Source organism: Perissodus microlepis, chromosome 5, assembly GCF_051167445.1.
Source record: "Perissodus microlepis isolate ML-2025 ecotype Zambia chromosome 5, ASM5116744v1, whole genome shotgun sequence".
Taxonomy (NCBI): Eukaryota; Metazoa; Chordata; class Actinopteri; order Cichliformes; family Cichlidae; genus Perissodus; species Perissodus microlepis.
The window spans coordinates 3087332-3100550 of NC_140465.1; the positions used below are offsets into that span (position 1 = coordinate 3087332).

At 40.2% G+C, this 13219-nt stretch overlaps 1 protein-coding gene across 2 annotated transcripts in view; it reads left to right on the forward strand.

The window, feature by feature from the left end:
• LOC146386388 (copine-9-like) overlaps positions 1 to 13219 on the forward strand; it is a 252328-nt gene that overhangs the window by 119064 nt on the left and 120045 nt on the right. The window contains exon 5 of one of the 2 annotated variants that reach the window (XM_084927401.1): positions 12777 to 12816. In XM_084927401.1, the coding sequence (XP_084783527.1) occupies positions 12777 to 12816 (40 nt within the window). Of the gene's footprint in view, positions 1 to 12776; positions 12817 to 13219 lie in introns of those variants that run through there. The other variant, XM_084927403.1, reaches the window with a different exon arrangement.

The window sequence follows — 13219 nt, forward strand, 5'->3', positions numbered from 1 at the left end:
GTCACTTGGCCTCTATATATGGCCTTTGCCTAGGAGGACACAAGCAGTCGTAGCTATATTTAGCAACACAGCTCCTTCAACACCTCTTAGAACTGATATAAAGGGTAGGAGTTGACATAAGTAACTTAGATGCACCATTGAAGAAGAGAGAAACTACATGCCTCAGCAACTAAACTTATGAAAAAACCCACTGGCCAGTGCAGTAAACAAACACCAGCTCAATTCTTAACAGCATAAAGTACTATCAAAGTGAGCACACAGGTGTTGCAACACTGGTTATTATAGAAATAGGTAATTAGAGCTGGTCCACATTTTGTTGCTGCACCCTAAAGGAATGAATCCGCTGTTACTTAATGTTGCATATGCTGGGGTGTAATTTGTTTTTTCCACTTGTAAAGCAATTTTATACAAGAACTGTTTTTCAGCACCTTGTCTAACATTGTCACACACACTCATCAGGAACAACTTGGGCTGGAGTAGCTGGGGGATGACCTTGGTAGAAAACCCACTCTGCTTCCTGAGCCACAGCTGCCTTGTTGAAAATCCAAACTGTGGATCAAAGGAAATACAATCAGTCTGAACCAGTGTTAAAATTACACAAAGAATAATGAGAATTCACATCTAATGAAGCATGACAGGTAGCAATTTGATTTTGTGTGGCTCACTCTCACAAAACATTTAACATGTCATTAATGATGAATGAGTCTCCACATCAAAGTAATTTAAATGCACACTACAGACTTAAACTTCCTCTATAAGTTATATCAAACTTGGTAGCATATGTAAATATAAAAAAGACCTTAAATGTCTTTCACCAGTGCCAGTTGTGTCCATAGGTATGTCTCAGACACTGAGCACGGCTGTTGAAGGTAAATGTGCGGAGGTTAATTCACCTAACAGAACCATATACCTTCAATTTACAAAACAGATCATTTTTTTCACAAATATGTGAAATATATTCAACATGTAAGCACAAAATAGGGCACAAAGAAAAGGATGTTTCATCAGCCAGCAATGCAAAGATTTAACTTTGCAGTGGTAAATGGGCTGGTCCTCATATAGTGCTTTTCTACTCTATCAGAGCTTAAACAACTTGCCCAATTTACCTATTCACATAAGTACTTTTTTTCTATGCATGCAGACTGGAGCAGCCAGTGATCAAACCACCAACCTTCCCATTAGAAGATGACCTGCACTATGGCCTGAGCTACAGCCACCTGGTGGCATTACAGTGGCATTTCAGCAGTACTTCTCATCAAACTACTTAAACTAAAGTGAATTCTAACAAGCGGACAATTCTGTGTAATATTATTCAATAATAATTAATGAACTATATCAACAATACCTAATGCAGGTGATATGTTTTTTCCCAGTATAACTGGTGACTACTGGACAATGTATTAGAGAAAGTCAAGAGAAACTATAAATATTATTGTTGCATTATTTTTTCCTAGATAACTACCAGATTTATACCCATGATGTACCGTTTGTATAATTCAATTTAACCTATGTAAGTGGCCGATGCCATTGCTAGCATTCATGTATGGTGTCCTCGTGGTCATGTCCCAGTGTGTTTCATGACTGAAACAAATAAAATCCTGGCGCTTTCTTCCTTCCCTCAAATTGTCTGTCAGAGTTTTTCCACATTCCCTCACAGTAGCTTTGGCAATCTTCTACGAATTTGCTGAAATACGTGAGTCCTTGCATTGCATCTATAATTTTATTATCTCACTGAGCCCCTCAGGAAAAAAAAAGTAGCAGGGAATAAATAAAAGTAATCCATGGTACCAAAATGCCAATCACAACAGTTTAAAGCATGGAAGCAACATGTGGTTACAATTCCAGGAAAGTAACTGTGACTTTACGTCATGGAACTGGCTCAGGTGTCAGTACTTGTGGACACCCAAATGATCCTTGGAGGACAGAGACAGGTTGCAACCACAAAATGAATAAAGGTGCAACATACAGTATGCTCCTTTGATCTGAAATCATTTATCTAAATCTCAGGAGCTGGACCACATCTCAAACACGTCCCTTCCAATCACACCTGTGTGAATTTGCTCCAAACACCCATTTGTTCTTGTTTCTGTGCTGTCGTTCTTGTTCCAGTGCTTGAGTCCAGCTGGCACATTGCAGTTGTTCATAGTCTTGCTGACCATAAAGACCATTTCATGAAGTCTGCAGTTTTTATTAAACATCATGACCGGATTAACACAAACATGTCACTAGATGCTATTGAGATAACAAGAACCAGTCAGTCATATCTACAAACCAATCTTTCTGTGGAAAGCACATTTCCTAATAATTTTTAATGTACAATACTGGATTACACAGCAGTGGGGAATACATTCCATTAGAGTAGATCTACACTGTAGTCTTCATTGACGCGACAAACCAGTGAAAGGCACTAACTCTAGCCCCATAGAGGTCAAAGTGAAATGCACACCTTAAAGTAATTAACTTGTTAACTGGAGATAATTTAGAAATTTCAATTAAAACAAATAAACGCATGTGTTGTCAGTCTGGCTACACTGCTGGAGAGAAACCTAGAGTTGTTTTATTTCCTTTAATCAATGATGAATAGTAAGGTGTTCTAGCTTTAGGACGGGCTTTTTATTTGAAGGCTTTCCAGGCTAAATGATGATCTTCTAAATTTGTCAGATGCTATTCAACTGCAGCTTATGAGTTTCTGTTTTAAGGTGTGCATTTCATAGTTATACCAGGGAGTCAAGGACTTACGGTGGCCCTGAGAGGCGAAACGGACTGCAACTTAAGAAAACACCAGCAATAAGAAAAACACTGCAAAAGCACACAAAACACAACGGAAATAGGACAAATGAAAACAGAAATAGGAAAGAACAGATTTCCAAAACCACAAGGGAAGTGTTTCTGGGGAGACAATAACCCGACGGACCAGTTGAGGGAACCAAAATATGCTAAGAATTGCGCTGAGACACACTTAAAAGAAGTGAAGGATCTGTCAGTTTTGTGAGGAAAGAAAAGATGAGCGGTAAGTGTGTTAGCCTAACTATTAGCCTAAAATCAATCATCAGTATCATATGAATCATGATAAAACACACCTACCCTGTTTTGGGTAGGTGTGCCATTTTTGTTCACCTCTACACTCATTTTTAAAAATTCTTCTGTACTTCTCTCTGTTACAACAGTGCTTGTCTCACTATTTGGCTTTTACACGTTGGCAACCTTCAGTTAGTGATAAGTTAACAGTTCAGTGTGCCTCTTCATTAACTTTCTCAACACAGCCTTGCCCCATCCAGCATCAATGTGCTTCCCTTTGGGACACTTGACTCTGGCCCTTTGTATCATGCTTCTAGTCCATTCCTTCATTATAACTCTCTCTCTCTCATCCACAACATTTCTTATTATCACAATTAAACTTGATAAGTTGTCTAAATCATAAATGTGATCATCCTCTTAAATAGACCAACTATAATCCCTGAGATATCTATCTCCATTCATGCAGACAGCGTGGCCTTGATCAACATAATGATCTGTCATCATCTAATGTGACTACATTTAGAAATTTGAGTTATTTCAGTCTTCTATTCCAGTTTCAACCTGCTTTTCAGAATTTTCAGTGTTGCGACCCCATTTCCCAAACCCATCTCCTTGCTGTAAATTAAAATGTGCAATATAAAGGTTATCACAGTGGCATGAATTTCATCTAAATTAGAAACTGGTTCCTCCCATCTACCTTTAATTATCAGCTGTCACTACTTATTACAAGCTTTCAGCACTAAATGCATCTTTCTCGCTGTCTAGTGTTGACTTATGATTTCTTCCCGCAGCATCATTAAACTTCATTGAAACACATTCACAACCACCTGCCACATACGCGTAAATTCAATCTGCTGTCTTTGGGAATCTGACACTGTTAGGGCACTGCTGACCTTGATGAGACCTTCCCCAAACCATCAATAAATCATTTGTCAGTCACATTTGGGGTTGGCATCCTTGGTAGTGAAGTGGTATTATTTTTTAAAAACATCATCAGTGTGTGAATGGGTGGATGGCTGAATATGTAAAGCGCTTTGGGGTCCTTAGGGACTAGTAAAGCGCTATACAAATACAGGCCATTTAAAAACATCATGTCCAGGTTTCAATGCTTAACCGTGTAGCGCCAAGGGTGTCATATTTGATGATATGTGTTTTTGAGATCTCTACATAATCTGTTTTTTTCCTGGAAAACCTGATGTATACAGACATAAGCAGTGCAACTATGAGCACAAAAATGCAGTAAGTAAGCAAAAATGATACAAAATTATTATTTTTTATTTTGTCAGAAGGTTCAATAAAGACTTCAGTTTCAAAAAATGTATTTTTCTGTGATATATTTCATGGTCCAGACTCAGTGTAAATGCTAGATATAATGTCTCGTAGTCATGCATTTATGTATTCAAGTTATGAAATTCTCAAGAGTGATCAGTAACTGCTCACTAAGGACTCCTAATTCCTAAAGGACTCCACATGTAAAACTATTACGGTTTTCTTCCCCCCAAATAAACTTCATTTTCTGTCTTGGATCTTTTGGATGGTTAAAAACATTACCTTCATTATGGTGTTGATTTTCACTGCCTGTCACTTGCATAACAGTAATGTGATTTAACTGCACTAATCACCACCATGATGACTGTATGAATCAGCTTAAATTACCCTGCTTCTCATTTTGCATGGTTCTCTTACTGCTGAGGCAAACAAGTATGTATAAATGTCTTGTTGTGAAGTCACAAAGTAAAAGACATACACATGTTTTTTTTGGGGGTTTTTTTTGCCATCATCCATCTGATCTTAATCCACGATTTAGAAAAAAGAAAGAAAATGAATAAAGTGAGACATATAAAGGCAACTGACACGTTCAAACACAGTTTTCAGCGTTCACCTTCCTTTCCATCCAGCTGCCTTTCATATAAATGAAAGTCATTCGAGTTTCTGGCAACTCTATTGCTCGTCCTTACTTAAATTTCATTTGGCAATCCTCCACAGAGCTTTGAGTTGCAGGAAGTAGTGAGATTGAAAGATACTGGTGATACACTCAGGACAGTGATTTAATAAAAGTGTATATGTATAGAAGTGTGGGGAGGAAGTGTATGCAGTGACTCCTTCAAATGGCAGTGAATACTAAATTTGGCATTTTTGGGTAAGCTGGCTCTTTGGTATTTTTTCTCTCTTCAATAGTCACCTGCTTTTAGTTCCTTTTTCAAAGCCCCACACTATGCTTATTCTAAATAAAATAACAAAAGCAACCAGCAGGCAAAATAATTTCAGACAGTGTATCTTCATAATTTGTATTCCTTATCAGTTGATGTGACAAGAGGAAAAACATGATATTTATTCAGATGATACTCAAACTACCAACCCTGTCTTTTTCAGGTGGAGACCATGTATGTACACGGTTGTAAAATATGTAGAGCTAAGCAAAGTCAGCTGGTTTTATGATGACTACAGATGTTTTTAATTAAATTCACACCAATCCATCCAATATTATACTTTATATTTATATAGTCTTCACTAAATTTAGTAGCTAAGGAAGGAAAGCATGAGCTCTACTACAAGTAAACATTGTAAAATTACTAAATGTTGCTAAAAAGACAGATAACTTTAGGCACCAAATAAATAAGTAATAAAATAATGTGGTTAGATTTTCCTTAGGATTAAGAAATTGTTGTTAACATGATTAGTAGAGTAAACAGCAATTAAGGGGGGGGGGGGGGGGGGTTCCCATTGCCAAGAATGAAGGAGAAAACAAGGTGGTGTAGTATGTATCAATCCAGGAGTCACTGGATGTCTCATTGTCACTGAAAATTGAATTTTTATACTCCCGACTAAGAGAAATAACCTCAAATGAAAGCAAAAATGACAGAAATGACATCTAGTCCACAAGAGCCACATGCATCGAAATAAAGAGTTCTGTGCTTTAATAATGAATTGGACAATAAAAGCTGCATCTGTAAATTCATTTATGAATTCTTTAAAAAAATCATTTTATTTATTCAAACATTATTTTAAATTAAATTATTACATAATAAATTACTTTAGTAAAAACACTATTTTTAAATCAGTTTTTCAAAACGAATTACTAATCCACCAATAAATACTTTAAATCGAAAATGTATTTCTCCGTATCCGTAGGCAGTGTTGTTAACGATCTCACTGAGGGGCTTCAGGCCTATGCAGAACCGCAGTGGGGACAGAGCTTCTCCTTGGTAGATCCCGCACTTGATGGTGACTTGTGCTATTGGCTTGAAGTTGGCCTCTAGTCTTGTCCGCCACATCCCCATTGAGTACCTGATGAAGGCTCTTAGGGTCCCGATCTTGTATAGTTTTAGGCATTCCAGGATCCATTTGTGGGGCATTGAGTCATAGGCCTTCTTGTAATCAATCCAGGCAGTGCACGGGTTGGTTAGTCTGGTCTACCAGTAGCTGGTGTTTTTGCGCCTCTGGTATTCTTGCCAGTTCCTTTCTGTGCCCCACTCATGTATTGACCCATGTGTCTGTTCATCTTAGCCGCTATGATGCCTGACAGGAGCTTCCATGTGTCACGGCCAAGGTCGGCTGACTGGAGGACTCAAATGCAAAATGCACACCCCGTAGACAAGAAAACATGAACAAAACTTTATTTTTTCCAAAAAACAAAACGTCAAGACATAAATTACTAAATACTATGAACTAAGGCGTTCCTTCAATGCCTGAACCAAACTTGAAACAAGAACTTGATCTCTAAGTAATAATTGGCAAAGCTTAAATCTTCATAGAAACTCCTCATGACCAAAGAGGGGAGACGCAGAATGCGGGAAATGCACCGGGAGTCTCAGCACATTGCAACGAGAGGAGAGTGGCTTTAGTGATAAAGCTTAGGGAAAAGTATCCGGGTAAAGCTTGAAAACATGGCATTACTTTGCCTTACTGTTCCTGGGCGGAGGGTGGATGCAGAGGGAGTACAAGGTCCGGGAGTGGTGGCTGACGAGGCCAGCTGGAGGCAGGAGGGCAGGCAGATGAGCGCAGTTGACAGGAGCTGAGAAGACTGAGCAGACAGGCATGAACCAGCGAAGAGGGTCCAGTAGGTATTGCCGTGGGTGGAGTGGATAAGGACTGAGCAGCTATGGGGAAAACAGTAAGTCATGGATGGCAAAATTATTCCTTGGTTTGAATTGCCTGAAGCAACACTGACTAGGTGTAGCAGAAACCGTGGCGAGTAGTGGAGTGAGCGCTGGTCCATAAATGCTGACAGCTCAGCACAGGTGAAGAGACTCGTCAGTGTGCGGTGACTCCACCCCAAGGCGGAGACAGCAGCTCAGAGACAACACAGCTGTGCCCACCTGGATCATGACACCATGTGGTACTGAGGCAGGTTACTGGCCGATAGTTGGATATGACTGGTCCTTTCTGGGGGGCCCTTGGGGATCAGGCCTGTCTGGCCTTCAGTTAGCCAATCTGGGTGTGTCTCGTCAATTAGCAGCTGGTTCATTTGTGCTGCGAAACGCTCATGGAGTGCAGTCAGCTTCTTCAGCCAGTAGGTGTGAATCAACTCAGGGCCAGGTGCTGTCCAACTCTTCATACTGGAGACCCGTTCTTGGATGTCTGCCACTGTGATGATCTTGGCCTCTAGTCTGCTTCTTCATGGTGGGTACTGCTCCTTGTGGCTGTTCACCTTGTAGCCAAGCATCTCACTGGTAGATCAGCTGATTAATCTTGTGATGGTCTCAGTAGAAATTGTCTAGTAGACCTTCCTTCAGGCTTGGTACCCACTGTTGGGTAGGGATGATGATAATATTTCAATCTGACCTGTCATCCTGGCTCCCCCTCGCCGTTGCATTTGTCTTGTACCTTGTCAATTTCTAGTCATGAGAGCAGTTCATTCACCGAATGTTGGAACACTGAGCTACTAGTTGTTTCACCGTCAACCTGGATGCTGGGTATTCAGTAGGTCCCACATCCTATTCACGTAACTCCTTCCGCTGGGGTTACCTGCATAGTAGCATTCCAACAGCGTCCTGTTATCATCTCTTGCCCATTTGCGCCTTCTTGTTTCAGTAGCTCACTTCTCATCAGTGGTTCCTGAACACTTTACCCGAACCTTGTTAATTGTTAATATCTATCTATCTATCTATCTATCTATCTATCTATCTATCTATCTATCTGTCTATCTATCTATCTATCTATCTATCTATCTATCTATCTATCTATCTATCTATCTATCTATCTATCTATCTATCTATCTATCTATCTATCTATCTATCTATCTATCTATCTATCTATCTATCTATCTATCTATCTATCTATCTATCTATCTATCCTATACATGCTGTCCTATGCATTTTTCATTGGGATAGGGATGTATCCCAATCCTAATATATCTAACCAGATATATTTAGACATGATGTCTTAGCAATTCAAATATCTGGGATGGCCAGTCTTAAGTTCTCTTCGAACCCAGAGGGCTTTATTAGCCACCTGCCATGCCTGGTGCAGCCACAGCCCACTGAGCTCATGTGCCCTGCAGAGCCCCAGTCCAGAAGTACATGTGCAGCTCCAGCCAGAGCCAAAGTGTCCCCAGGGTGCTGCACACACATCTCTATCCAGAGACTTGGCAATTAAAGAAACCATCTGATTCTGACCTCTGTGAATTCAAACTACCAGTGCTGCCTGAAGCTCTCCTGCCATGCGAAACTGCTCCACATTCCAAGCTCCTGTATCAATAGCAGGGCACTCCTGACCACAGACTGCCGGAAAAGCCAAGCTAGCCCACCTGCCCACCTGGGACTTGTTTTCATCGGGGATATCTGGGAGCTGCTCCTTAAGTTCTCTTTATTATGAGATATTTTCTGTTTGATTATTAGTTTACTTATTGTCTACCCACCATACTACCAAGCCTACCTGGGAAAATGTGCAAGAGATACAACGCTGAAGCCATGAGGAACCATGACATAGTGTTTAGAAGTAGGCTACTGGAACAGGGCATACATGGAGTATGACTGACAATATGTTATTGATGGAATACTACAATGACAGCCAAGCCACTGAGAGAGTATCTCAGTGCAATAACACCAGGAGACTCATATGGATACAGTGGGAAAACCCAGGCAGAAAAAAGCAGTGGAATTAAACTAGATGATGTCTAGCCATCGAGGGCATGACTCCCCAGATCACTAACAAACACTCATCAGAGTAGATGCTTGCAGATTTGATCACTGCTATATGCACCATCCCCATCTGCAAGTAGAGGAACTCCCACCCTCAATGTAGAGGAAGGCTGGAAGCCAAAATCGAGGAAGCACAGAAGGATGTACAGAAGTATAGAAGGGTGCCATGAGAGACAGGGTCTGGATGCACAGCAAGATGCCCATAACTGAAGCTCTACAAACTGCCAAATAAAGGCTCTGGCCAAAGGCAGAAAACAATTGGCCTGCTCCCGAAAGCTCCATCCAGGGTATACTCTTAGCTACAAGAGAACAATAACACAAGGCCAGTCCAAACAGATTTAAAACAAAGCAAAATTGGAACACCAATGCGAAGTGGATGGTGGATTTAAGAACAAACCATAGTGTCTGTGAAGGTTCTCATCCAGTCATCCAGGTCATCGTAGTCAAAGGAGCTTGCAAAGAAAAGCGTCTGGACTTCTTTAAGTTGCTTGAAGACGTTTCACCTCTCATCCGAGAAGCTTCTTCAGTTCTAAGGTCAAATGGTGGGGAGTCCCAGATTTAAACCTAGTGGGAGTGTCCCCCCACAGAGGGACAAAAGGACCCCCTGATGATCCTCTAATCGCCTGAGCCAAGGTAGTTTTGTCTTTCGGGTGAACCAGTTTTTGTCTGAGCGTGTTGCTGGGTCTAGACAAAACTCCAAAACACAGACTTAACAATGTGGTGTATGCTGTACAGTGCAGCGAGGAATGCCCAGACCTCTACATTGGAGAGACCAAACAGCCACTTCACAAGCGCATGGCACAACATAGAAGAGCCACCTCCACAGGAGAAGACTTAAGATCTTAAGGATTAAGGACACTCTTTCGAGGATGCCAATGTTCACATTTTGGACAGAGAGGACAGATGGTTTGAAAGAGGAGTGAAAGAAGCCATCTATGTCCACTGTGAGCGACCATCTTTGAACAGAGGCGGTGGTTTACGACACCAACTGTCTGCCATCTATAATCCAGTTTTGAGTTCCCTCCCCAGACGCCTTAACGCCCACTCACATCCTGGGCCATCTGACCTCAGGAATTCGCATGATAAGGTGGGGCCAGGTCTCACAATGAGCTCACCCGAAACCCTGGCTGATTGGGACCCACACCCAGTTTCACACCTTGGCTCAGGCGATTAGAGGATCATCAGGGGGTCCTTTTGTCCCTCTGTGGGGGGAAACTCCCACTAGGTTTAAATCTGGGACTCCCCACCATTTGACCTTAGAACTGAAGAAACTTCTCGGATGAGAGGTGAAACGTCTTCAAGCAACTTAAAGAAGTCCAGACGCTTTTCTTTTCACGTTACTTTGAAATATAACACACGTAAACATTTTATGGGCCGGTACATTCTCATCTTGACCAGTACAATGTAATTATTGTGCTTGTCAATACTGCTTGGGGAGGTGACAGATTCCTTTTAGGTAAGGAGTGCTCAACAAGTGATATTTGCTGAAGAGGAAATTTGATTAAATGGAAATGTTGATTAAATTAAATCACTGAATTCCACCTTTTATACTTGCTTCATAATGTCTAAGGGTTGGAATATCAGTCATACAGCTCATGAAACATCTACTTAAAGCAGTGAATACCAGAGTAGCAACACTTAAGGTGGCCTTAAGGTGATGTTGGAAAAGTGGATGTTGTCCAAGACAAGGACAATGCTGGACAACACCTTCCACCCACTCCATGACGTGCTGGCCAGTCGCAGGAGCACCTTCAGTGAGAGACCGAGATTACCCAAATGCACCACTTAACAACACAGGAAATCATTCCTGTCTGTCGCTTTCTGCCTGTACAACTCCTCCATCTTATGCACAGTACACAGTTACACACCTTTGTGCATCCTCTACAGTGAAAATAACAAATAACAAGTAAAAATAAACCCAAAGAAAGTTATTATTATAATTGACAAATTTACAGAGATAAAAACAAAATCTGTCTATCAACTCAACATTTGGGCATCAACAGTGAAGGAGACGTCGGTTCACTAGTGTTCCTCTGCATATCATTTTGGAACAAGTGTCTTAGAGTGTACTACCCCACTGACAAGCTGACAAGGCACGGTAACACGGTGCTTTATTTTCTGAGAGTGTATGTGATTAGGCAATTGGACATAATCAGTGATGACCAAAATCCCACTCTCAAACTTTACTCTGTTTTGAAACTAGCAAAATGTACGTCTTTGGAAAAATGCAGTCTAAAGTAATCTTTGATGTGTGTCGGGAAACTGAGGATTTTTCTTTTGATTGCCAAAAAGTCTGTGAAAAATTCTAGAAAATACAATTAAAATGAAAAACATATTAGACACAGTATGAATTACAAGCACTGACAGGTCAGAATGAAGGAACGCTTTCTAACATTCTGTAACCTTTAACAGGTCTCTGACAAGCTTGAGTCAGTGGAGGGATTAGGGTCAGGTTCTTACACTTTATATAAAATTATCATCAATATCACATACCCAAAGAGAGATAATAGAAGAATTATAAGACTGAGATGCATGTAAGAGACTTGATTTGAAAGGTGAAATCTTCTAGTTACTGAAAATGTGCAGAAAAGTGCAACTGAAGACTAACCCCAGCCTGCAAAGCAGCAATGACCTGACAGATGAAAAGAGGTTAAATATATAATCCATGCAAGATTTTATTTCTTACAAAATAAATAAGTTGGGTGTGGAATGAAATAGAAAGTATGAAAAAATGAAGTATTTGCAAATAAAGACGAGAAGTTTGCTAAAGACTGAAGATGGAAGGGAAAACAGGCGCATAAACATTCAATCATTTCAAACTATCCATTGAAATAATACTTTGGAACAATGCCACAGAATGTCTGAAAAAGCATTTAAAGAGAGGAGTTTTCTTCTTTCAACTGTTGAAAGTGTTTCAGATAATTTTGATAATCCTATTTTATTGTCTTAGCATTGCGTTCACCTAACAGAGAAGCAGCTGTTCCCCTGAGCTTCAGCACAAGTAGTACAATAAGGACCTTCATCACTCTTCTTCTGCAAGGCTGCCTGGCCTCTGGAGAATAGATGACTGAATGAGATAGTACAGCTAAGATCTCAGTGGTTTACCTGGTCTATGATAATAAGCATGAACCTTCATGGGCCATTGATTTCAGGACCCCTTAGAATCCACCCAGAAATAAGGATGTTAATTTGTGTCAGAAACAGAAGTTTCTTTGGGGAAAGCACATTTTAAAAGAGAAGAAGAGGCAACATATCTTCCTGAAAGACAGCAAAAGAGAGAGTCTTCCATCTGCAGATCAATCCTTATTGTATGTTATGTGTCAGTGTTGCTCCAGATCCATAAATTTCTGTTTTATAACTCTTGACTCATCCCTCCTGTGGAGACCATATCGTATTATTTAATTAGCATACATGAATTTCTTCTTTGTTCTCCCACCAGAGCTGTCCATCATGTGTGCGTTGCTTGTCAAGTCAAGTGCAAAAGGGAAATTAGGAAGGTGTCTCTTTTTCTCCACAGTTGTAATTTTTCTGTATGCATTTGTGTTTTATTATGTTGTACAGGATGCATTCTAAAGGAAACACTCTAAAGTCTGCTATTTTGCTTTTCTTCTGCAGGTACAATGTGGATACAAGGAGCTCCAATCTTTCCAAACATGTAAGCAGCTTAATATGTCCAATGACCACAGGTCCACTGGCATGAAGCCCAGAAAAAAATTGAGTTAACCTTATTTAAAAAAAAAACAAACAAAAAAATTGAATCAAGTTTTATTTCAGTGGGTTTCACAAAAGTGGTTTTGCTTATTGTAGTTTGGGTGGTACTACTAAAAAAATGTCTCAATTGGTTTTTGTTATTATGATAAGTGTGACATTTGTCAGACTGTAAGAACAGGTAAAATAGTACATCACAATACAAACATTGGACACCTCTCAACATACATGTCTTGTTGTGTACTAACTTGTTGTCTACTTTGCATTAAAATTGTTATATTGATATTGATTGAAACCCATCTTATAAAAAACAAAACTCTTCCTCATCACGCGTCAGATTCAGTTGTGGA